The sequence below is a fragment of the Micropterus salmoides genome, unplaced genomic scaffold (assembly GCF_014851395.1).
Source record: "Micropterus salmoides isolate LMB-PRFRI ecotype aquatic unplaced genomic scaffold, ASM1485139v1 Ms_hic_scaffold_5, whole genome shotgun sequence".
In the NCBI taxonomy this organism is placed as follows: domain Eukaryota; kingdom Metazoa; phylum Chordata; class Actinopteri; order Centrarchiformes; family Centrarchidae; genus Micropterus; species Micropterus salmoides.
In genome coordinates, this window is record NW_024044237.1 from 7,938,583 (window position 1) to 7,963,351 (window position 24,769).

Genomic DNA, 24,769 nt, shown 5'->3' on the forward strand with positions numbered 1-24,769 from the left:
ATATAATCACTCGTCTGAGGTAAGCACCCAACTGGGAAATGTATATATTGTAACCAACTAGAAACGGTAGTGTAGTGTAGGAGATACACTATCAAGAGGGAACGCCTCTTTCAGTCATTACGGAAGGCAAAACATCATGATATCTCATTGACAGGTCTCTTGGGGAAAACAGCAGGCCAGATATATTGTCATATAATTAAGTTTCTTAAAGAAACTGAGTTGGAAAAAAGATTTTAATTTGTTTGGGTTTTTTTTTTTTTGGGGGGGGGGGGGGTGTTTTTGTTTTTTCTTTGTTTTGTTTTGTTTATTTCATTTATTTCCTGCTTAATCTCTCGTTCCACACTCCATTCCAGCTTGTGGTGGTAATGCACCGTTAAACTGGTTTGCCAACCGCCATTAAACCAAAAAGAAGAAGAAGAAGAAGAAGACTACAGGCACCGAACCCCGCATGCATAGTGTGCGCATGACGTCCTTAGATGACAGTTTGCGTTGTATTTTTTTAGGATGCTGTATGGAGACACTAAGATTATTAGTGTCACCATAATTATCACTGTTATTGTAATTAAGATAGATTTTTCATCATTTGCCTTTCATATGAAAAACATTTAGCAGTCATTCGTAAAAAACATAGTTTGTGAGGTAGCGCTTTAATTTTGAAAAGTCGAACCGGAAGTATTATTCAAGTTCTGCCATAGATAGCGAACTAGCTACTTTGTTGTTTAAGCAGCATCTGCCATCTATTATATTTTTGCTTCCATTGAGTTTGACACATCGGTGATTAGCTGCCAGATTGTGACCAGCGCTGGAACTTGGCGAAAAACGAAACCAGGCTGCCTACAGCTACCGTTAAATGTGCACTGACGTAACGTTGTATGTGCTTGTTGTTGCAACCTCGCCCACTAAGTTAGCTAACTGTTAACCTTGATAGACATTCCCACCGGCCTGCAAACAGCCTATGAAGTGCAGCTAGCTAACTCCCTCAAGCTAGCTGTGCCTTGCACCTTTACCAGTTCACTTGAGTGATGCAGCTGAGGTATGTTGCTGTTCAACTTTGTAACTTATCCGTGAGTTCACAAATGTAATCTTTTTTAAATTACGGGTTTGTTGAGGATACTAACAACAGGACAACAGCAATGCCACTAACGTTAATGTTAGCTTTAGCCGAGTTAGGTCATCTCACTTCCGCTTTCGTCTAGTATACATATGTATGTATATAACGTGTCGCTTTTTGAATGTAACTTACGGCAGATTTTTATGTGATTTTTATGTGAATTTTTATAAAAAAGTAAACATAGAGCTGTCACTGTTAAGTTAGCAGCTTAGCTAATGCTAAGCTTCAAGTCTTGTAACCCGCAAGTTGTTGTCCAGAAAGACTGTCTATTCATGCTTGGTGAGTCGATAAGGATTTTGTGTTGTTATTCCCTAATGATAATAAATAGAATATTTATAAAGAAAGATAAAGATACACTATAAACTTGCTGTAGGAGGGTATTTTGTACAGAAAGAGAATATATGGGAATGTCTTGTCTGCTGCAGTGATGTTGCTCTGTCTTGCGTAGGTGTATCCATTGTTGAACCCTCATGATGGCTGGTTCCCAGTGGGAGCTTCCTCCAGAGCTATGTTGTCGGCCTATGGCCTTCGTGGCTTTAACCGGTCTGGATGTGGTGTACAATGCTGTGCACCGGGCCATTTGGGACGCCTTTTGCGCCAACCGGCGAGCTGACAGAGTTCCTATCTCCTTCAAAGTCCTCCCAGGAGACCACGAGTACCCCAAATGTCGCACTAAGGTGAGCAGTGGATAAGGAGATTTAGAAGGTCATCAACAAAGAGCATAATATCCCAACAAACCCATTTCACTTACAGATTACTGCATCAGTGCTAAGATGTGGGAAAAGTGTCTCTAAACAGTTAATCTTCTCTGTCTGCATGTCTAGCGAACGTCCTATGAATGGTACATTCCTAAAGGCATCCTGAAAACGGGTTGGATGAATAAACATCTGAACCTGGTACCAGCTCTGGTTGTGCTCTTCTATGAATTGGACTGGGACGACCCACAGTGGAAAGAGAAACAGTCTGAATGTGCAACTAAAGTGGAGATTGTCAGGTAGATGTACATTTTATTTGCCTTTGGTTTTATTGAGTGAGTTCTGAAAGCATTTCTGACCTGGAATAAACATGAAAAGAATTGGGAATGGACTGGGCTTTCTATAGACACTATCCTGCAGATCAGCTTGGGACACCCTAGGAGAAACATAACTGCAGTAAATTTTATCTGTGTCATCTGTGTTGTGTTTGTTTGTCTTTAGGACCAGTCTTCAGGGCAGGAACACCAAGGTGGCTGTGGTTCTAATCCAGAAGAAAACTCCTCTACCTCCAGGTTAACGTCTTTACTCAATCATATTAGGTTATACACACGTCATATCCCATCCATATAAGTTTTAAACTGTATCTACAGTATATCCAAGTCTCTCCTTCTGATGGGCAGCGGTAGGGCTGGACGATTTCACCGAAAATCAAAATTGCATTTAACTGAACATTTTACCTCGATTACGATTATTGAACGATTATTTTGTTTTGAATGTTGTTCTTTTGCCCTCATAGTTCACTGACGAGGTTTGTACTGTAATTTTGCTCAGTTATTAAAGCTGTTTGTTTTTTATGTTTTTGATTAATATTATTTAAAAATTGATTATCTAAATGTTAATTGATAAGGTAATGTTGACGTCCACATTATGGAGACACTGTTCCCCTATATTAGGCAGATCACCACTGCTGAATAATGCCCGCTGCTACTAAAATTCAACTTGATTATTGTCAATGCAGAACTACTGATTTTCACTTGCACACTGTGCGAGCAAGGCAATACACGCCTTCTAGCTTCCTCTCCTCATTCATCAAAGGATATCTAAGTTACGTGACATCTGCTGTTATAAGAGCAGCAGAGTTAACATCAGATCTTTTAAGGAGCGAAAGAGAGAGAGTGAGTAGCAGAAAGTAATGGGAAAAGCAAGCGAGTTTGTTGTCAGTCTAGCAGTAAATTTACAGTGTAGGCAGCGTGTCTGTTAATAAAAATAAATAAAAGTCTGTTGCATAGAACGGCTGGAAAGTGAAGCTGCTTGGCACCAGCTAACCTCTGCACAGTGCTTTCCACACACAGTAGTATGTTTTTAAGGGAAAGCACATGAACACACACACTGTAGGGAAAATATTTATAAATAACCAACATGGTAAAATTACGTCGGTTAGAGGCTCTGAATTTCGGTTTTCGATTACTTTTCATTTAATTGTCCAGCCCTAGGCACCGGTATAAAATTTTATTGTACATTCTATAAATAAGTAATATATTTTTCAGCCATCTGTAAACCGAGAGGGAGAGAGATTAATCATGTGTATTTTACCTTGCACATAATCTGCTGTAATAACCCATTTCAATGTAGCTTATTCACATGTAGTTTATCCCTTTACCAGCACTCTTGAGTTCTAATCAAAGCTACGAGAAACCATTTCTCACCCACCATCTCACTCTAAAACAGTCCCCAGTCTATGATACAGTTACCTGCTGTTGAATGCATCTAATACTACATGACTGTCTACAACGAGTACTACGTTTCACATTTGAAAGAGGAGCTAGATAACTTTGTTTGGCAGGAAGCCAAACAAAGTGTTAGATTCTTGTTCTGCTCACGTTTATTTACGTGTCTGCTCTGATTTAAACATTTCTGACACGCTGACTGTAACTACAGACAAGCGGGTCGCAGATATATTTTGAATAAGTTAAACACTGTAGTTTACCAGCTCATTACGTTAGTGCTCCTCCACTGATAAACATGGCATTAGCTAGCTTTGTGGCTAATTTAGCAACGGGCAGCGTTAGCTGCTTTAAGTGATGTTAGAGAATGTTTAGAAGTGATGAACTAGGGAGAAATGATGGGACTGTTTGTTAGAACTGCCCCCTTGTTTCAGAAATAAATCTACAATCACTTCTGTTAACAGCGTAGCCTTCACCACTCAGCTACGGTAATATTAAAGTGATCAGCCTGAAAGAAGCTGGGAGAGGGCAATGAAAAACGGGAGGGTTAGCAAGTATGGTCATGGAGAGGAGAATGTAAATGCTCCGTACTTGTATAGCGCCTTTCTAGTCTTTTCGACCACTCAAAGCGCTTTTACACTACATCTGCATTCACCATCATACACATTCATATACTGAGCCTAAGTGCTCAAACGGAAACTAACATTCACACTCACTCATACACTGGCGGAATAGCCGCCAGGGGCAATTCGGGGTTCAGTATCTTGCCCAAGGAAACTTCGACACGCAACCAGAGAAGTAATGAGGACTATTTAGGGCCCGAGCACGACCATGTGAGGTCCCTATTGAATTTGCTAAAATTATTATTATTAGGGCCCGAGCACGACCGTGTGAGGTCCCTATTGAAATTGCTCGGATTATATATATATATATATATATTTAGGGCCCGAGCACGACCGTGCGAGGTCCCTATTGAAATTGCTCGGATTATATATATATTTTTTTTTTCTGCAAAGTAGGCCCAAATGACATGGCCTAAACATACTCGAAAACTCACCAAAATTTGCAAACATGTCAGAACCGGTGAAAAATTTCGTATTCTACAAGTTTCGCACATGGGCGTGGCAAAATGACTCGCTAGCGCCACCTAGAAAATTGGAAATGATTAGCCCCTCGTTCACGTTCAACCTACATGTACGAAATTTTCTGGGGACATGTATCGTATCAAGACGCACAAAAAAGCCTCAAGAACCCATAGCCTAAAGTCAACAGGAAGTCGGCCATTTTGAATTTTACGTCAAATTTTGGATGATTTACACACTTCGTACTTTAACGAACTCCTCCTAGGGATTTAGTCCGACCGACCTCAAATTTGTGCTGTGCCTTCTAAAGGCATTGAAGATGAAAAGTTGTGCTATTTGCAAGTTTTCGTCAATGGGCGTGTCCGTGGCGTGGCGTCAAAGATCAGCTCTTCGCCATGACACGGAAGTTGTCGTAACTTCAGTGTACATGCTCACATCTGGACCAAACTGTACATGTAGGATGAGAGTCCCGCCCTGAACACATGTACATGCTGACATTCACAGACAGTCATAGCGCCACCTGCTGGCAACAGGAAGTGACTTTTAACGAAGCAGCCCCCGCCGCACGTTTTACCTACGTGCACGAATTTTCTGTGGTACGTGTATCTTGTCCAGACGCACAAAAAAGCCTCTTGGAGCGATGCCCTAAAATCAACAGGAAGTCGGCCATTTTGAATTTTACGTCAAATTTTGGATGATTTACACACTTCGTACTTTAACGAACTCCTCCTAGGGATTTAGTCCGACCGACCTCAAATTTGTGCTGTGCCTTCTAAAGGCATTGAAGATGAAAAGTTGTGCTATTTGCAAGTTTTCGTCAATGGGCGTGTCCGTGGCGTGGCGTCAAAGATCAGCTCTTTGCCATGACACGGAAGTTGTCGTAACTTCAGTGTACATGCTCACATCTGGACCAAACTGTACATGTAGGATGAGAGTCCCGCCCTGAACACATGTACATGCTGACATTCACAGACAGTCATAGCGCCACCTGCTGGCAACAGGAAGTGACTTTTAATGAAGCAGCCCCCGCCGCACGTTTTACCTACGTGCACGAATTTTCTGTGGTACGTGTATCTTGTCCAGACGCACAAAAAAGCCTCTTGGAGCGATGCCCTAAAATCAACAGGAAGTCGGCCATTTTGAATTTTACGTCAAATTTTGGATGATTTACACACTTCGTACTTTAACGAACTCCTCCTAGGGATTTAGTCGGATCGACGTCAAATTTCTGCTGTGCCTTCTAAAGGCATTGACGATGAAAAGTTGTGCTATTTGCGAGTTTTCGTCAATGGGCGTGTCCGTGGCGTGGCGTCAGAGATCAAGTCTTCGCCATGACACAGGAAGTTGTTGTAACTTCAGTGTACATGCTCACATCTGAACCAAACTTTACGTGCTTGATAACTCTCCCACCCCGCTATGGAGGACCGATCCTGACACAGTCAGAAATAAATACAGAAATAAATAAATGCTCAATAAATAAATAAGCATCCAATTAAATACACAAAAAATTAAGTAAATAAATAAATGTAGGTAGTAATTAAATTATACAAGGAGACATAAATGTATATATTTTAATTAGTGCCTTTACTTATTCACCTTTGTTATAATTACCTTATTTGTTTATTCAACTTTATTTATTACTAATTTTTTTAATGTATTTATTTGTGTGTGTTTTAATATTTTTGTCTGTTTTATTCTTCCTTTGTATTTATTTACCTTATTTATTTTCACCCATGGTATTTATTTCTGCCTGTCTTAAATTTTTGTATGCATTTCTGCCTCATTATGCAAATGAGGAGGGGCTGTGTCTCAAGGGGTCATCTTCTCTGCTATTGGTGGACCAGTCAGACAGGAGAGCTCCTACTCTGCCTGCAGACATCAACGATCTTGCCCCTCACACAGTCAGATGGCTTCCTTCAGTGCGCTGAGGTGTTTAACAACTCTGAAGACAATACTACCAGCAATGTCTTCCTTCTCTTTTCACGTAGAAGCACCGACAGACAGTGCTTTCAGTTTGCTGCATGCATGGACACAGAACTGCGGTATAGGGAGAAGCACACGGTCAGCTGGCTGCAGCTAAATCTGGAGTGCACTCGTATTCAATTCTGTATGGTAAATTCAGTTTTAACGGAGCAGAGCGAGCTGACAGGCAGAGTTAGAGACTTTTTCTGTCCGTTTCTCTCTTTACAAAGACGCATGTTGCAGTCAGAGTCTTCTCTGAAGAGGGCAATGAAGTCTCAGTAGTACCCGATGCGAGCACCACATACAACACAATTTATCAAATTACACAACGGATATACAGTATGAAAATAAGACCGATTGGATTATACTCACAGGAAGTATAAAACCTGTTACATGCGTAACACAGTAATGTCAGGGAAATTACTTTACTTAGAATTAAGTACTGCAGTTGTACATTTGAAATACCTTCCTAACTTTCTGATAGGAAGCCTTCTTGAGGTGGTATAAAACATTTCTTCTTATATTCTGATTTGAGTTGTGGACAACTATGACCACATGAATTAAAAAACTATTTCACTGCCCAAGTCAGCTATAACACAAGTCTTGTTCATCAGACTACATCCTGTACAGTATTTGACTACAGATTTTGTCCCAGGATTTATTATGCATTTCTTCTTCTTCGTTGCATGATTTAGAATAATAAGGTGAGAAATGGGTCTATTCTGAGTTCATCCTGCACTGCAGCAGCTAATAAAGTCCATTTAATCCCAAAAGCGCTTTTCTTTTAGGCAGGCTGGAGCAGAAAACAACTCACCTTTCTCAAGTTGTACAGTAATGTCACATGTGTATGAAGGTGGATCAAACAAGCTAATCTTAAATGTCAAAGTAGAGAGGAGCCTAGTAGGCCTATTTATTTTCATTCATTACACAATATGAATAAGCTATGCAGACAGTTGTAAAGAAAGAACATCTTTTTCTTCTGTTCTCTACTTGTTATAGTTACACAGTATTAGGGGTGTGGGCTGTATTAAAAGTATCCACTGTTCTCCCATGCTCTAACACACAGTAACGATGAAATGTGTGCTGTTCTCACATTCTTCCTCTGTATGTACACATAAACAACAAGGCAGGGAAATATAATGGGAATTTATTTTATTGTTTGGGTACATTATTGTTCAGTGTACATGCTCACATCTGAAACAAACTTTACGTGCTTGATAACTCTCCCACCCCGCAGACATGTACACGCCAATACCGATTTATATTCATAGCGGCAAGTGCTATGTAGCTCCACATAGGGGACACAGGAAGTGACATATAGCACCTTCATGCGGCGTCGGAACCGCGTAGGAAATTCACAGCCGCACCGGCAGAGCTCCAGAATATGCAACTCGGCCGGCTCACACGCGGACGCGCTACAAGTGCGAGGGCCCGCCCAACACTGCTTGCAGCTTTAATTTTATGTGAATTTGTGCTCTGGCATCAATACAACCTAAACATTCATGACAACTGGCCTGAGAGAAGGAGAGAGAGAGAGGTAGCAGTAGAGCGCTGAGACGATGACTGCACCGCCTCTGTCTTGCTGCAGTCAAAGACGGAGCAAAATTATCCCATGCACAGTCAAGGGCGTCACCAGATTTGTCGTGTCGCCGCTCTCTGCAACAATTTTCTTACGTCGCAAATATTGCTTCACGCGCTGTTGCATCAAGCATAGTGCAATTTCGCCACACTGATGATTTTCTTCACTTCTTTTACATGCATGAGCCACGTCTCTGCGTAACCGGTGTGAACTAGTGTTTTTATCACCACAGCCAATTACAATCACTTTTAGATTTGGGCACATCAAGCATGTTGCATGCTTATTGTCTCATTGCATTAACAAGAACCTTTAGGTATCGAAATTTGGTACCGAAAGACAAGACATTTTTTGATACTCGATGGTATTCAGGCAATTCGGTTGGTGTCTAAAAAATATTGAACTCGATACCCAGCTCTAGTAGTTAGGCTAATAATGTAACAGCAGTCCTTGTGTATTTATTGATATAATAACGCGTTTTAGACTAAATATTTTACTGGGTTGGATCGTCTGGACCTTTGCCAACGTAACAAGGCCATTTTTGTCGGAACTTTTCTTGTGTACCAGTGAGCTATATGTGGCGTTCATCTGTCCCCATTCTCTGCTGATCTCTGTCTGCCTTTCATGCAGCCGTGAGCTCCCATGTGAGTGGAGAGTACCAGCAGGGCTGGGCAATTAAACAATAATGATAATTAACAAGATATAATTTTCCTCAATAACAATATAACAAATGTTTAATAAGTGTTTGATTTAATTCATTTGAATCACAAACAAATCAGAAATATCAAAAATATTACTTTATAATTTAAATTTACTTAATAATAACAGCTTTTAATATTTTACCACTTCAAGCACTGATTGTAGGTGGTGGCAGAAAATTTCAGCAGGACCCCCAGACATCCCTGTCATATATTTCCACATTGAACAATTTCACAAAACAGTGTACAGTTATCTACTTGTCTTGTTCTTGTGAACCCAGTATTGTGTTTCCTCATGTTTCGTGAGCTAAGTGTATGTCACACCCCTAATCTGAGCCCCTATGTCCCCGTCAGTTTTCAACACAAAGTTACTCTCTTGCCTCCTACCCTCCATGTTTGTCAGAAACCCCGAACACATTTCAGGCACAGAATTTTTTTTGCTTTAATCCCACAAACACTGATGCCGATATAAATGCAATTAGCTCATATTGGCCAGTAAATCGGCCGGGCTCTAATCTCCTGTTTAACAACCATAGATTTTTGCTCTGTCTGTTTCCAGTTTTCTTTATTTGCCAAAACATCACTTCTTTTCTTGTTTGTACAGGAGAGGACCTGGTAGCATCAGAGAGGGCAGCGGCTCTTTGTAATGCCTGTGATCTGTCTGGCAAGAGTCTCTTTGTACTGCCACACACTGACCACTTGGTGGGCTACATCATAAGGTAGTTACCGATTTGCTGATGCCATATAGATCAGTATTTGTACATGGATATTTTGCTAATTGTCCAAATTGCATCTGCCATTTCACTCTCCAGTTTAATCTACCAACCATTCAAGGCACTTAAAACACATCAGATTCACCCATTCATACACATTTAGAGGCTGATGGCAGAGGTTGCCATGCAAGGTGCCAGCTGCTCATCAGGAGCTGGTTGCACCAACAGGGCTTTACTAAAGCTGATGATACACGGAGCAACTTTTAGAGCAATGGTGCTGGGCAATGTTGCCGTCAATGGTAATGAGTAAAGATTACTATTGTAATCCCCTTCCCCCATCACTCCGCCACCCTGCCCGCACCACCGCTATCCGTTCAAAACATAGTCGGACTTGCCTTCAGCAAGATTGCCCAGCAATAATAATAATAATTGTGGATATCTTTGGAGAGGATTCCCCAGCTTTTATCGGTTTGGTCGGTGCGGAAAGTGACGGTACCGACCTGGAAGAAACTGCTGTCTCTCCAGAGATGGATGTCGACCGCTCAAGCGAGTGTGTGAATTGTAAAGGTGTGTAGTCTATAGTAGTCTACAATAACAGTTTTAATAGTTGTCAGATAACAGTAGGCTATGACAGATCCTCTGTATTTTCAGACTCGATGGAGGCCCCAGTCACTCCACGAAGTTCTCATGAAGGCAGCAGTGGTGCACCGCTGGATAATCTGCAGCAGACACTTCTTGAGAAAGAAATTGTTAGAGTGGAGGCTGAAACAAAGAAATTACAGGCCGAGCAGGAAAAGCTGGAACTTGAAAAACAAAAAATATCGTTAAAAATACAGTTGCTCCAACAACAGATAAACAATTCATCTTCACCTATTTCTGAAGAGGATGGGCGGTCTTTTGTAATTCTGTAACTACACCTAATGGCAAATTGTGTGCAATGAATCAATGACAATTATATGTAAATAAAAAATTTTTTTATGGTTTACAACCTGCAGATAATTAGCAGAATTATTTTAAGTGAAGCAATAGTTAACATTTATAAAGGTTAATAATGCGTGTACGGACTAGTCGTCCACCGACATCTTCATGCCCTGCATGGTCCACAGGGTCGACACCTTCCTGCACCACCTGATGGTGTTGCCTAAGGAGAGGGATCCTCTTGGTGACACAGATGTTGTGGAGGAGTGCGTGATGCTATTATGGTGCAGACTCGCTCAGGGTGCATCCGTATCTCTCCATGAAGACAATGAAACCTAGAAAAAATAGTTAATGATTAATGTAAAACCCAAATTTGTAACTTTTGGCGAGTTTTGTTATATAGCCTAGGCCTAGTCTATTTATATAGTTTTCAGTGATCTAGTGACCGCACTATATCAGCCCCATGGATAGCGGCACAGACAAGGAAAGGATTTCACCTGCGCTTGAGGACTCCGATGCACCGCTCAACGAGGGATCTAGTGGTGGTGTGGATGTTGTTATACCGTCGTTCCTGCTCAGTCCTCGGACCAATTATAGGCGTCATCAGCCAGTGTTTCAATGTCCACTGTCGCCGAGAAGCAGCCCATTTACTCTTCCAGCCTCGAAATCCTGGTATAACGCACTCTCCCGGCGTGCATCATGGGTAGATCCAGGCCATCTTGCCACCAAATTAACAATGTTATACTTGGCGTCACAAGCAATCTGCACATTGATTGAATGCTATCCCTTGCGGTTGACATACAGCTAATCATGCTCAGAAGGTGCCTGGATCCGGATGGGAGTCCCATCGATGCAGCCCCATACCAGGAATGCCAGAGGCCCGTTGGAAACGGTATTTCATCACCGCAAACTCGGCCCCAGTGGGGAGGTGAGCAGATCGTGGAAGGCGACGGCTCAGTGCCAGTGACACTCTGCGGATGGCCTGACATGCGGTGGATTTGTGGACATTAATCATCTCTCCAACAGTGTTCTGAAACGCTCCATTTGCATAAAAACGTCGCGCTATAAACAGCTGTAATGCGGGTGTCAATGCTGCGTTGTGGTCCGACACAAACTGTAAGTCGGGTGACTTGCATATCTCTCCAACAGAATTGAAACCACTGAATCAGCTCCTCATCATTGTAAATGTCCAATGGATTGCTTCTGTCCCTAATAACTCTCTCCTGTCTAAAAGCCCGCTCATTGTAAAGTCTGTGTATAAGGCGCGCCGTGTCCTTACTGCTGGTTACTATAGAAACTTGCCTAGATTTTGACTTTATGCCTGATACTGACTAGGCGTAAGATTTACGCCTGCTCTTAGCAAGAAGAGGACGTAAGCCTGGATGGTGCAACTGTTGTAACTATTAGGTTGGACTTAGAATGCTGATTTAAGACGTACTTACCTTAAGACCAGTCGTAAGCCCTGTTGGAGCAACCGACTCCAGGAGTAATACAGCGCTTCCTATTTAAAGTGCTCATGCTGATGCTAAGCTCATCCATACACACATTTCAAGGTTCAGTGTCAGGTCTGTGGACACTTTGACTGGACTCATTATGTTGAACAACTGTTAGATAAGTTGATGTGATTTTGACATTATTATATATACTGCTACTGGAAATTCATTATTATTAATATTGTGATCGTGAAAGCTTTTAAACTTGGTGTTAATATGGTGCAGTCTTTGTTCACTGAACTTAATTAAATGCATGAATAACAGCAGATGAATACATTGAAATCTCTCCCAAACATTGTATGTTTATTAAATTGTATTCTTTCCTGTGATTCTGTAGGTTGGAGAATGCTTTCTATGAACATGCTCAGACATACTACTACACTGAGATCCGGCGAGTCAAATCACACAAAGAGTTCCTCAACAAGACAACACATCAGGTAGGAAGAAGCACACATCACCCCCACTAGAGCAAATCAAACAAATTGCTGCAAATAAATGCAGTACAGGTAAAGATGCTTGGGATAAAATGCTAACTTGAGGCCAAGCTGACATTGCTTCTAAAATACTTTGTACTTTAATTGCCCCATCCTCACACTGTTGTCTTCCTCTCTTCTCCACCTTATGTTTCCAGCTGCTGTTTGTTAGGCACCAGTTTAAAATTGCCTTCTTCAGTGAGCTGAAGCAGGACACCCAGAATGCTCTCAAGTAAGTCTGAGCCTATACATTCATAATGGATATAATTTTACTTTCTAGTTTGTTGTGGTCAGCTCCTGTTAGGACTTTGTGAGACATAATACTTTAAGCAGCAGTTAACGAATTCTGTAAGACCTTTGGTGCTCATTAACTACTGCTGTAATGTAGGGTTGAGCCCATAGACGATGCCATTGTCCATCGGCAATGGCAGACCGATGGTCAGTGGTTGAGCAGGCATCATGATTGTAAAACCCCGCCCCCCGGCAAAAAAATCAAAATTTTCACATAATACTGCCATGTGAAAGCAGGTTTTAATCACCACGAACATAATCATTATAAATTTTAAATATGCTTCGCACATTCCTCGGAATTCTCTTCTCCCCACACACGGACACACAAGAGGCCTAAACCTCAGGTAAACACACTGGCTTGACCCGCCTCTCTCTGTCTCCCCCTTCGCCCATCTACTCCACTTTCTCCATCGCGAGAATAAGAGTAAAGTCTGTGCGAGGTAACCCATGCACATAAGATGACGACCCCCCCAGCCCCCACCCACATGCGCCCCCCGATCCATCCCGATGTTTCAATGTAGACGTCCGATGTAAATTTTGTAGACATCGCCCAACCCTACTCTTATTACAGGAGACAAACTGCAGTATTAACTTCAGTATTTCTGAAAGATCAAAGCACTACTACTGCTTCCCATGAAATTGAACCACTGAGTTCTTATGTCACGTTTTTGGCATCACAGGTTTTGTTGTATTTTTGTACATATAGACCTGTATGTTCTACTCTAGCCGTTTTCTCTTATTTGTATGTTTGTTTGTGTTTGTAGGTACTACAAAACTGCATATAGTCTTGTTCATGAGCTCAGAGCTCATGAGACCAACATATTGGAGATCAAAACTATGGCTGGATTCATCAACTATAAGGTACATTTCTGTCTGTGCAGTTGGTGGTCAGTGACGAGGTATCTCAGACAGTAGTGGCTGGATCAATGAGGGGTGGAGAAAGAACGGGTCCTGTTATTGCCAGGCAGAAGTGGACGAAGATGATAAATAATCCGTTTTGGAAATAGGCTTCAGAGAGATGGATGTAAAGCTGTACCTGAATCAGAATTTTCCAGGTTGACTCTTAAGTCACTGGTTTGCACTAGGGCTGCACGATTTGGAGAAAGTCATATTGCGATTTGCGATTGCGAATCGATTATAATGGAACAAATGGAACTAGGAGTCTACTTTTTTGATTATCAAGGAAAATGCACAAAAACTGACATTTTGAAATGTGTTTTTCTCAACTTGACCAAAGTTAAACAATATTTATAATAATAACTAGTAAACCTGAACTAAGCATGTTGCTCTACGGAGGAGGCCACTAGACGGAGCAAATATTGGCATACTGGCAGCATGACTTTGGCTAAATCTAAATCTGTCCACTGCAGAGGCTCTATTCACAACCTGGAGGAGGAACTAGTATACATGAGTGTATTAGTATAATATTATAACATTAAATAAAGAGTATAATATTCAGTTAATAGTACACTGTTAGTATAACAATAATTTACTATATTCATTATAATTTCATATAATATACTATTTTACCTCTAGTTGAATATTAAATCCAGTTACAGCAGTTTCATTTTTTATTTCATTTTCTTTTTTTATTTATTTAAACCTTGTGAAAGAAAAAAGTTTTACATTGGTCCCTTATATGTTAATGCTAAGGACTAACTTGTCAACAACAATATGTATCGCACATGACGACATTGCGATTGTGATTAGATTAATTGTGCAGCCCTAGTTTACTCCGAATATTTGACTTTTAGATAATTTTTTTGTTTATATAAATACTCAGTGTTTTTCTTCAGTACACCTACGAATATGAGATATATTATTCACTACTCATAGTTGCAGTACAGTTCAGCGCACCTGTAGAGCAGCTGCACCGCACAACATATTTATCAGGTTTTTTTCCTCTAAGACTCAATTTTGAATGCCTTTGTTCATCATCTGGGATGTGAAAACACACAATTACTCCGCTTTAATCTTGAGAAGCTGCAGCGCTGCAGTCTCGCTTCACTATTCACTGTCATTTCCATCTAAACTGAGGCTCATTGTTGACAATTTTCTCTCTGCTCACCTGCCATTCACCGGTCTTATGCCAAGTTGTGCATGGCTGCTGAAAACTGCGTGCATGTCCGTAGTTCCTCGCAGGATTATTCCAAGTACTGTTTGAAAATGATGTAATATTCTTTGTGTGGGTCATCAATTTTGATAAATCATTTGAATGTCGAGCACAGTTCACATACAACTTGGCACACTACCGACTAGGGCTGAACGATTTCGGAAAATACACGATTTTTTTTTAACCAATATTGCATTTGCTATTTAATATGAGTTTATTTTTAGCTCTTTATCTTCTGTATTATTCAAAATAGACAAGCAATAAATCATTGAATAGTATGACCAACACAGTACTAGATAGATTAATCACACACTGCTCTTTCTTGTAGGCCAGGTATACATGTAATGATGAAATTTGGTGATGCATGCAATTGCATCAATTATTATTATAATAATTTCATAGAAAGATAATTTAAGAGTCAAGTCATGGCATTAAATAATATCATATCATCAGGTAGGCCTGCCTACAGGCGACAAGAAAAACACAGAGTATTATACAGCAAATACATTGACTAGACAGTGGAGAAACGTGTTTGTGGTGAGAACAGCTTTCTTGCATTCAGAACTCTGGAATTAATTTTCAATTGTGAATCAGTCGGGAGAAGAGGCACCAATGCCAACAAGGTGGAAAGTAATAAAGTGCCTGGTTAAAAATTGTACAGAGCTGTTACACCGTGGAAAGGGAGAAGCCGAGACGAGGATTATGTGTCTCTAACCCAGGTGCGTGAGTGGATGGAACAGCAGAAAATGTTTTCTAGAGAGCTGCTGGAGCAGCAGGAGTGTAGCTACAAGAACTTTGTGACGATAATGGTCGAAACAACAAGAGACTTGATGAATTTGCTATAGAAATAAGTGGATTGCGTGAAAGCATCCATTACACCCAAAAAGATGTGGATGAGCTAATTGCCAAGGATAAACAATCCTCCACGAAGCTTTCAGAAATTGTTTCAGATTGTCTCAATGATTCGTGAAAACATCAGTTTATTTCTGCCCAGGATAGACTACTTGGAAGGTCAATTCCGACAAAACAACATAGTGAATGACGGGATTGAAGAGTCTGGTAACGAGTGCTGGGCTGAATCAGAAGCTAAGGTATGGAAGCTACTCTCTGATAAGCTCAAAATCACGGGGATTGAGCTGGAACAGGTGCATTGGACCGGACACTCAGCGGGAGAGAGAACCAGGCCGATCGTCGCAAAGACCTTAGTAGGTCATAGAGAAAGCAAAAGATTTAAAGAGGACTACTTGTGCACCCATTGACTATTACAATGAACAACTCAGAAGAAAACAAAACAATAGATGGGAGTGATGCAGATGTTGAATCAAATTAAGCTGACCAGGTTTTCAAGCCATACCAGCTAAATGACTCATATGATTCATATACAAATTTTTTCTTAAATTATGCAAACTGTAAACCTCGTCCCTGTAATTTTTATAGTGAAAAGGCGTTCCGCGCCTTTTCTGGTAATTTATCAAAGACGTCTGACACTTTCTCTAAATTTCACCTTAACATACATAGTTTACCTAAAAACAACAACCGATTAATTAATTTTATGTCAGCTCTAAATCATACATTTTCTGTTGTTGCCTTATCAGAAACATGGATCACGGATGATAAAACAAATTTTTATAACATGTCTCAATTTAAGTCTGTTCATTCATGTAGAAAGGATAAGATGGGAGGTGGAGTTTGTTTTTGTGTATAATGATTTTCAGTTCATATTTAGGAAGGATCTTACGTTAAACTCTGAAAATAATGTTGAATCTGTGTTCTTGGAAATACTTTCTTGTTCTCAGTTTGGTGGAAGAAATGTTATTCTTTGAGGTACCTACTGCCCGCCTGATAGTAATATTAATTGTTTCAATGATGTACTTGCTGCTGTTTTGGATGTTATTAATGATGAAGGTAAACTGTTTTCTACTTGGTGACTAAAACATCAATCTTTTTAAAAGTGAAAGCCATGCTCCAACAGCAGATTTCTTAAATGTATTGTATTCATCCTATTTTCATCCTCTCATATGCAAACCAACCAGAGTGACAAACAAAACCACCATCTTAATCAATAATATTTTAACAAATTCTTATGATTATGTGTCCAATTCAGGAATACTGTTCACAGGCCGCTTCCCCATATTTAATTTGAATTCAGGAATTAGTGGTATACAAAGAATGTCTACAAATAAACCAAACTATCGTAAGTTTAGTGAAGAGAATATATACTGCTTTAAATTCATGATTGAGCATATCACATGGAATAATATTTATATTCAATGTGATGCTGAATTGGCATACCAATCATTTTCATAAATATTTAATTCTATATTTCTAGTGTTTTCCGCTAGTTAAGTATAAAGGCAAGTCGAACCAAACTAAACCATGGTTCTCTTCAGGATTATTGAAGTCCTCTATAAAGAAAAATAAACTATATAGAAAATTTCTCCAAAATCCAACTGCACACAACTCACTCACTACACAATATAAAAATATATTTACACACCTACTTCATTTAGCAAGTAAGAAAAATTACTATTTATATAAGTTTAAAGAGTCTGTTAGCAACATAATGTATTACATTCATTCATCATATTATAATGAAGAAAAAAAAAAGGTTCTGTTAAAATTCCATCTAATTTTATTAATGATGGTATTTCTCTTACCAACCCATCTCATATAGCAAATGGATTTCATGACTTCTTTGCCAATGTTACAAAAATCAGCTGTTTGGCGACTGCTTTCTCAAGGATCTTAGAGAGAAATGGAAGGTTAGATATAGGTCTATAGTTAGCTAAAACATCTGGATCAAGGTTAGGCTTTTTCAGAAGAGGTTTAATTACAGCTACTTTAAAGTACTGTGGTACATAGCCTGTTGATAAAGATAGATTGATCATATCTAGTATAGAGGTGCCTGACTAAGGGTAAAACATCTTTAAGCAGCGTAGTCGGGATGGGGTCTAAGAGGCAGGTTGATGGTTTAGATGAAGAAATTATTGAAGTTAGTTGAGGGAAGCAAAGCAGTCTAAACATATATCTGGTTTTACAGTTGTTTCTAAGGTTCCTGAGTTTAGAGATAATTCGGTGCCAGTTGAGGGCAGGTCTTGGTGAATTTTGTTTCTAATAGCTAGAATTTTATCATTAAAGAAGCTCATGAAGTCGTAACTACTGAGAGCTATGGGAATACTTGGCTCAATAGAGCTGTGACTCTCTGTCAGCCTGGCTACAGTGCTGAAAAGAAACCTGGGGTTGTTCCTATTTTCCTCTATTAATGACGAGTAGTACGCTGCTCTAGCATTACGGATGGCCTTCCTATAAGTTTTAAGACTATCTTGCCAAATTAAATGAGAATTTTCCAGTTTGGTGGAACGCCAATTCCTCTCAAGTTTCCGCGATATTTGCTTTAATTTGCGAGTTTCAGTATTATACCATGGAGCTAACCGTCTTTGTTTTAGTATTTTCTTTTTTAGAGGGGCTACAGAGTCGAGTGTCATTCGCAGCGAGCCTGCAGCACTATCAACAAGATGATCGATTTTGGAGGGACTGAAATTAGCATAGGAGTCCTCCGTTACTTTGTGACTTGATGATGAATTTAGAGCTGATGGAATCGCATCCTTAAATTTAGCTACAGCACTATCAGACAGACATTTTGGGTTGCTCTGCGCTTCTCATGTGAACAGACACGGAGACGAGCGCTCTGCGAGTAAATGGAAGGCACTCTATAGATAACCATGGCAAAGGCTTCTGTGCGCTGCTGTATTCCTTCATAGCCTAGCTTAAAAAACTATTAGAAATAGGCTATTATGTATATTATTCATATTCATATAGCTGATAAATCTAGTCATGCAAACACCCTCCTGTCAATGTCCCGATTACTGTTCAGTGAACACACTGATGGCGAGGATCAGTCTCTCATCCATCTTCTTTTTGTGCTGCGCGTCGCGTACAGAAAGTTCAAGTCAGACCGCAACAGTTTCAAGGGAACACGCCCGCTTGTCGCTATGCCTGTTGCAATGCCCGCGCCTCCCTTCCTACACGCTCGCCTCTCATTGAACATGAATTACGAGGCGCGTAAATCGCTTCCCGTGTGAAAAGGCCTTTAGACTCTGCGTAGGGTTTTGGGTGGGTAACTGCTGAATTAGAAGGGCAGAGAAGTGTGTTAGACTGCGACTCTGCCTCCTGGTCTCAACTCTGGGTTGTCATGGATTTGGTCCACTAATAAACTTGGCCAGATTTCTAGAAATTAGAGCTGCTCCTTCCCAAGTGGGATGGATGCCGTCTCTCTGAATCAGACCAGATCTTCCCCAGAAGGTCTGCCAATGATCTACAAAGCCCACATCGAATGACGACATGCGGCTATGCAGCTCATCACTGGTCAGATTTGTTAGGGGTCCAGAGAAAATCATATCACATGCAAATGTCATTTCCTTGATGAGAGAACCTAATTTTGTTCTACTATATACTGCAAAGTGGTTCCAGATGAACAAACTTTAATTAAATATAGAAAAATCTAATTTTCAGTAATAAAAATAAAAGGAAGAGGATGCTAAATTGTTTATTGACAATATCGAAATCAACCAAGTTACGTCAGCAAAATCTTTTGTGGAAAAACACGTTGACTGTATGCGTAAAAAAATCATGAAGTCACTTGGCTTCATTAGAAAAGTTAGTTGATTGGTAAATCAATCCTGTCTTTTAACTCTTTATTATAGTTTATTGTATCCATACATATCATACTGTAACATTGTTTGGGCCAGTAATTATCGTCCTTCTCTTCAAAAAATCATTTTAATCCAAAAAGGTTTTTAAGATTGGAAACTGCATCAAATTGGTATGAACCATCAGCTCCTCTGTTGAAGACATCAGTATCCATCAAACACTTATCTTTATGTATAAATGTGTGGGTCAAACTCTTAGCCTACCAAAAGTGTTTCATAACTGCTTTTTAACTAACTCTGATGTCCATTCATATCCAACCCAACAAGCAAAGAATATTCATTTCCCTTATTATCATACAACTCTTGGACAATATTGCATAATTTTTTCTATAATAATTTTGTTTAATATCAACAGAAAATCCAGAGGGGAGGTTTCACGATAAGCCTTTGTGGGTTTTTTACCTCTCCTGCATAATTCATAGTGTATTTTTTTGATATATTTTTATTTGTCTTTTGTGCTACTAAATAAAATAAAAAAATACAGGAAGCGCTCAATACAAAACCCACAGTTCAACCACCAATGAATGAATCCTTATCTCAGTTGAAATCTCAACAGTAGTCCATCTCTCAACAAAAACTTTCTTTTCTTGATCCCAGCAAACAAAGAAAAAATAGTCAGTTTGAGGTTCAAAAAAAAGTTGGCCAACCAAAATAAAACCAAGTGACGCCTTTCGCGACTAATTGACAAGCTTAGTGATTCTCCGACAACACTGGAGTATCCCACACCCGCAGCGGGCAGATGCTGCTGGTAGCAGCGCTCTGGCTGTAACCAGGCTGTAACTCAGGACAGACTGGTGAGTTTGGTTTGAAATGCGTTTCACAGATATTCCTGAGCTGACTGCTGTCTCTGTGTGTGTGAGACATGGACACGTGCACTGATCGCCACAATACGATAACCGTACTGCACGCGTATTTCTGTTGTGCCTTTTTGCTGTCCGCCAAAGTGGCAGATGGCCCGATGATTTCAATTTACCTGCGGCTGGCAGGTGCTAATTTAATTCCCTGTTTGACACTAAAGCTTCTGCAGTGTCAGCTTCTGTCAATCTTAAGGCCATTGTACAACAAGTCACAGTACAGCGTAGTGTGCGAAGTTGATGCTTCCTCTGCTTTACTCTCGCATGTCATGTGAACAGGGTGTCCGCGGGGTCTTAAAACGTAATAAATCAATTTTGCGAAAATTAAGGCCATTAAAAAGTCTTAATCGCCATTTAAAAAGGTATTACATTTTGAAGTTTTTTTTTTCAATGTGAAAATCCTGTTTGTCCAAAAGTTTGTTTGCTAAAAGTGTATTTATTTATAATGCATAGCCAAAAATACTACACAGGCAGTGAGTAGCAACTGTGATTCCTTTCTGCAACGTTAGGCGCAGGGATCTACTGAGCGCCTATTGAATTAATATTATAGCCTACTAGTGGTAAGTTATATTCTATTATATGAAATTATATTGAATAACAACAGTAGTAACATAATTAATATATTAATATCAAACTTTTAGTTTACTATGAAATTTACAATATACTTTTAATTTAATGTTATACTAATACAGTTATTTAGACTTGTTCCTCCTCCAGGTTGTGCCTGTGCTACACCGCCTACACTACTGTGTTTCACATGATTTGCTGTAATATTGCGTACATTAATGTCATAGCTTATGTAAGACAGTTGCTTTTCGCAGGAAATCTGACCAGTCCTTCACATAGAAAACTGTTGGCCCATACAGGCTGTTATAGGCCACTGAGAAAGTTGGTGAATGCCTCAATTTGTAGGTGGCGTTACAACCTGATGACATATAGGCAATAAATATGTTATAAATATACTTAAATTCCTTTTAAAACCTCAAAAATGTCCCTTTTAAAGGTGTGTGGCTGATTTAATCGGTTACAGCTCAAAGTGGCACGGCAGTCTTAAAATATGTTGAAAAAGTCTTGAAAAGGTATTGAATTTTACTGCAGGATTCCTGTATATACCCTGGAGTGGAGTCGCAGCCTTTGCGATTGGAAAATCTCGTTTTATCATATAGCGATATTATTGCAAGTGCAATTAATCGTTCTGCCCTAATACCAACGCAGCTGGTGCTCTGTCTCTCTTCCCCTTCTACCACACACACGCACTACGCCCACACATGCGCACTGACCCCCTCTTGCAATTTTTAATTTATCTATGCACTTTATAAAGATTAATTAAAAGATTCTTTCTTTTCACATGTTTATTTACAGCATTATATGTTGATAATTATAAGATAATAGGCTGTATATGAACTTACTGGGAGAAAAACAGTAGTTCTATGTAAAATCAGACAATGAGCACCCCCACATAGTCAAAATAGCATGTTCCTTGTTTCATAACGCCTCTGCAAATGCAAACTGTGAGATTTGCAGTCAAATCAGCCTCCGCCTATTAAATCATCAAATCTTCGACTGTTTGTGGTCACCCCTGTTGTAGTTAGGTAATTTTGAGACAAAATTTTATAAAAGTACAGACTGACATGCTGCACTACTCTGTGTACAGTGACGGAGCTAAAAACTAAAGTGAAGTTATTTCACTGACTGGACCGATGATTCAAATCATAGACGTTTAGGAAGCATCCTAAACCAGATGTCAGTCTGCAGTTATTGACTCTCTCTCTCTCTCTCTCTCTCTCTCTCTCTCTCTCTCTCTCTCTCTCTCTCTCGATGACTCTCTCCTTATTTTGTCTCTTTAGATCTGCCGTCTGTGTTTCCAGCATAACACTCCTCTAGATGCTATAGCTCAGTTCAGGAAGCACATTGACCTGTGTAAGAAGAAGATCGGCAGTGCTGAACTGGCTTTTGAGCACGCTGCATGGATGTCTAAACAGTGAGAATACACATAAAATAACACACATACATTGTAGTCCTGAATAAACAACCTGCATGTAACAGATTGAAGTAATAAACCTTTTTTAAGAATAAATATACATTTGTCAGAAACAGTAAAAATAAATAGTTTACTTGGCTGTGAGACTGAAATGAATGGTTGTATGTGTAGTTGATAAACAATGAAGCATCAGTCATTAGATTTTTTGAGGATGCCAGGCTTGTTCTTGTTGACATGACAGACCCTGGTACAGGAGCACCAGCTCTTAACCCTGTTAGATTGACACACAGGATTTTGTCCTGGGTATCCTGGGTTTCATTTTCACAATTTTGTCAGTCATGGCTATAATGCAATGCAATTTAATCAATTAAAATTTTAGTTTGGAGACTTTGAGAAGAAAACACAGTTGTCCTCCAAAGACTACGTGTTACGTAGTACTAGGAACTAACCTTTATCCCTGATAATGCCCACACATCATGACCCCAAACCCAGAGTGTCTCTTCATCTTTGCTTTCTCACAGGTTCCAGTCATTTGGTGAGCTGTTTGATGAAGCAATAAAGTTGGGTCTGACCGCAATCCAAACCCAGAACCCTGGTTTCTACTACCAGCAAGCTGCCTGTTACAGCCAGGACAGGAAACAGCTGGCACTGCAGCTTTGCCAGGTGATAATACTACTGCTACTGTTACTACTTCTTTGGATTACGCTAGGAAAGAAGTAGCATGGTGTGTTGCCCTAGCACATTGAAAATCAAAATGGGTTATACCTAATTCAAAGACATTCAGAGTGTTAACGTGAAAAGTTACAGAAATGGTTGTGCCAAGAATGAAAAAAACCCTGGTTCTTTCTCACCTCCACACAGCTGGCCAATCACAGCGTAAAGTGGCTGTGCCCCAATTAGGGATCGGCCGAAACAGCCCAGTATTGAGTAGAATCGAAACGTCTCCAGTCAAACCAGTACTTCAATCGTTACTTTTTGTAACCAGATTGTGGCAAAAATGACTATTTGTATGGTTTTCCTTGCAGCCAAACACACAAGCAACACACCGAAAGAAAGAGAAGAAAGTGCCATTTTATTTAATTTAAAAAAAAATTTTACCTACCAGAGGGGAGAAGCTGGAACAGGGTGTGTCCGGGGTGAGATGGATCTGCAGTGATGTTTCCTGCCTGTTTCCTGACTCTGGAAATGTATAAGTCCTGAATGGAGGGCAGGTTGGCAACGATGATCTTTTCTGCAATCCTGGCTGTCCGTTGTAATCTGCTCCTGTCCTTTTTGGTGGCAAATCCAAACCAGACTGATGGAGGTGCAGAGGATAGACTGGATGATGGCTGTGTAGAAGTGGATCAGCAGCTCCTTAGGCAGGTTGAGCTTCCTGAGCTGGCGCGGGAAGTACATCCTCTGCTGGGCCTTCTTGATGATGGTGTCAGTATTGGGCTCCCACTTCAGGTCCTGGGATATAGTGGAACCCAGAAACCTGAAGGATTCCACAGCAGACACAGGGCTTTTTAGAATGGTGATGGGGGGCAGAGTGGGGGGGCTCCTCCTGAAGGCCACGGTCAACTCCACAGTTTTGAGTGTGTTAAGGTCCAGGTTGTTCTGACCACACCAGAGAGCCAGCTGATCAACCTCCCGTCTGTAGGCCAACTCATCACCGTCCCCGATGAGGCCGAGCACCGTCGTGTCATCCGCGAACTTCAGGAGTTTGACAGATGGGTCTCCTTAGGTGCAGTCGTTGGTGTAGAGGGAGAAGAGCAGCGGGGAGAGCACACACCCCTGGGGTGCGCGAAGTGCTAATAGGCTAATAGGGTGCTGGATGTGATGTTCCCCAGCCTCACTGCTGACTCCTGTCAGTCAGGAAGTTTGTGATCCTCCACAGGTGGAGGCTGGCACAGGGAGCTGGGTGAGTTTGGTGCTGAGGATTTACGGAATGATGGTGTTGAACGCTGAGCTGAAGTCCACAAACAGGATCCTTGAATTGTCCCTGGAGCGTCGAGGTGTTGCAGGAAGTAATGCAGTCCCAAGTTGACTGCATCATCCACTGACCTGTTAGCCCTGTAGGCAAACTGCAGGGGGTCCAGCAGGGGGCCTGTAATGTCCTTCAGGAGGGCCAACACCAGTCTTTCAAAGGACTTCATGACTACAGATGTCAGGGTGACAGGCCTGTAGTCCTTTAGTCCAGAGATGGAGGGTTTTTATGGGACCGGGATGATTGTGGAGCATTTGATGCAGGAGGGAACTTCACACAGCTCCAGTGATCTGTTGAAAGATCTGTGTGAAGATGGGGGCCAGCTGGTCTGCACAGATTTTCAGGCAGGATGGGGACACACCATCGGTGCCAGGAGCCTTCCTGATCTTGAGGCGGGGAGAGAGCATGGC

At 40.6% G+C, this 24,769-nt stretch overlaps 1 protein-coding gene across 1 annotated transcript in view; it reads left to right on the forward strand.

Annotated features, from left to right (window-relative positions):
* The first annotated feature begins 647 nt into the window (after positions 1 to 647).
* Positions 648 to 24,769, forward strand: part of trappc11 (trafficking protein particle complex 11) — a 54,278-nt gene continuing 30,156 nt past the window's right edge. Inside the window, exons 1-10 of the mRNA XM_038698614.1 lie at positions 648 to 1,033; positions 1,560 to 1,788; positions 1,936 to 2,105; positions 2,308 to 2,378; positions 9,453 to 9,567; positions 12,310 to 12,409; positions 12,604 to 12,677; positions 13,501 to 13,597; positions 22,260 to 22,393; positions 22,915 to 23,056. Of these exons, the coding sequence (XP_038554542.1) occupies positions 1,582 to 1,788; positions 1,936 to 2,105; positions 2,308 to 2,378; positions 9,453 to 9,567; positions 12,310 to 12,409; positions 12,604 to 12,677; positions 13,501 to 13,597; positions 22,260 to 22,393; positions 22,915 to 23,056 (1,110 nt within the window). The 5' untranslated portion in view covers positions 648 to 1,033; positions 1,560 to 1,581. The remainder of the gene's footprint in view (positions 1,034 to 1,559; positions 1,789 to 1,935; positions 2,106 to 2,307; positions 2,379 to 9,452; positions 9,568 to 12,309; positions 12,410 to 12,603; positions 12,678 to 13,500; positions 13,598 to 22,259; positions 22,394 to 22,914; positions 23,057 to 24,769) is intronic.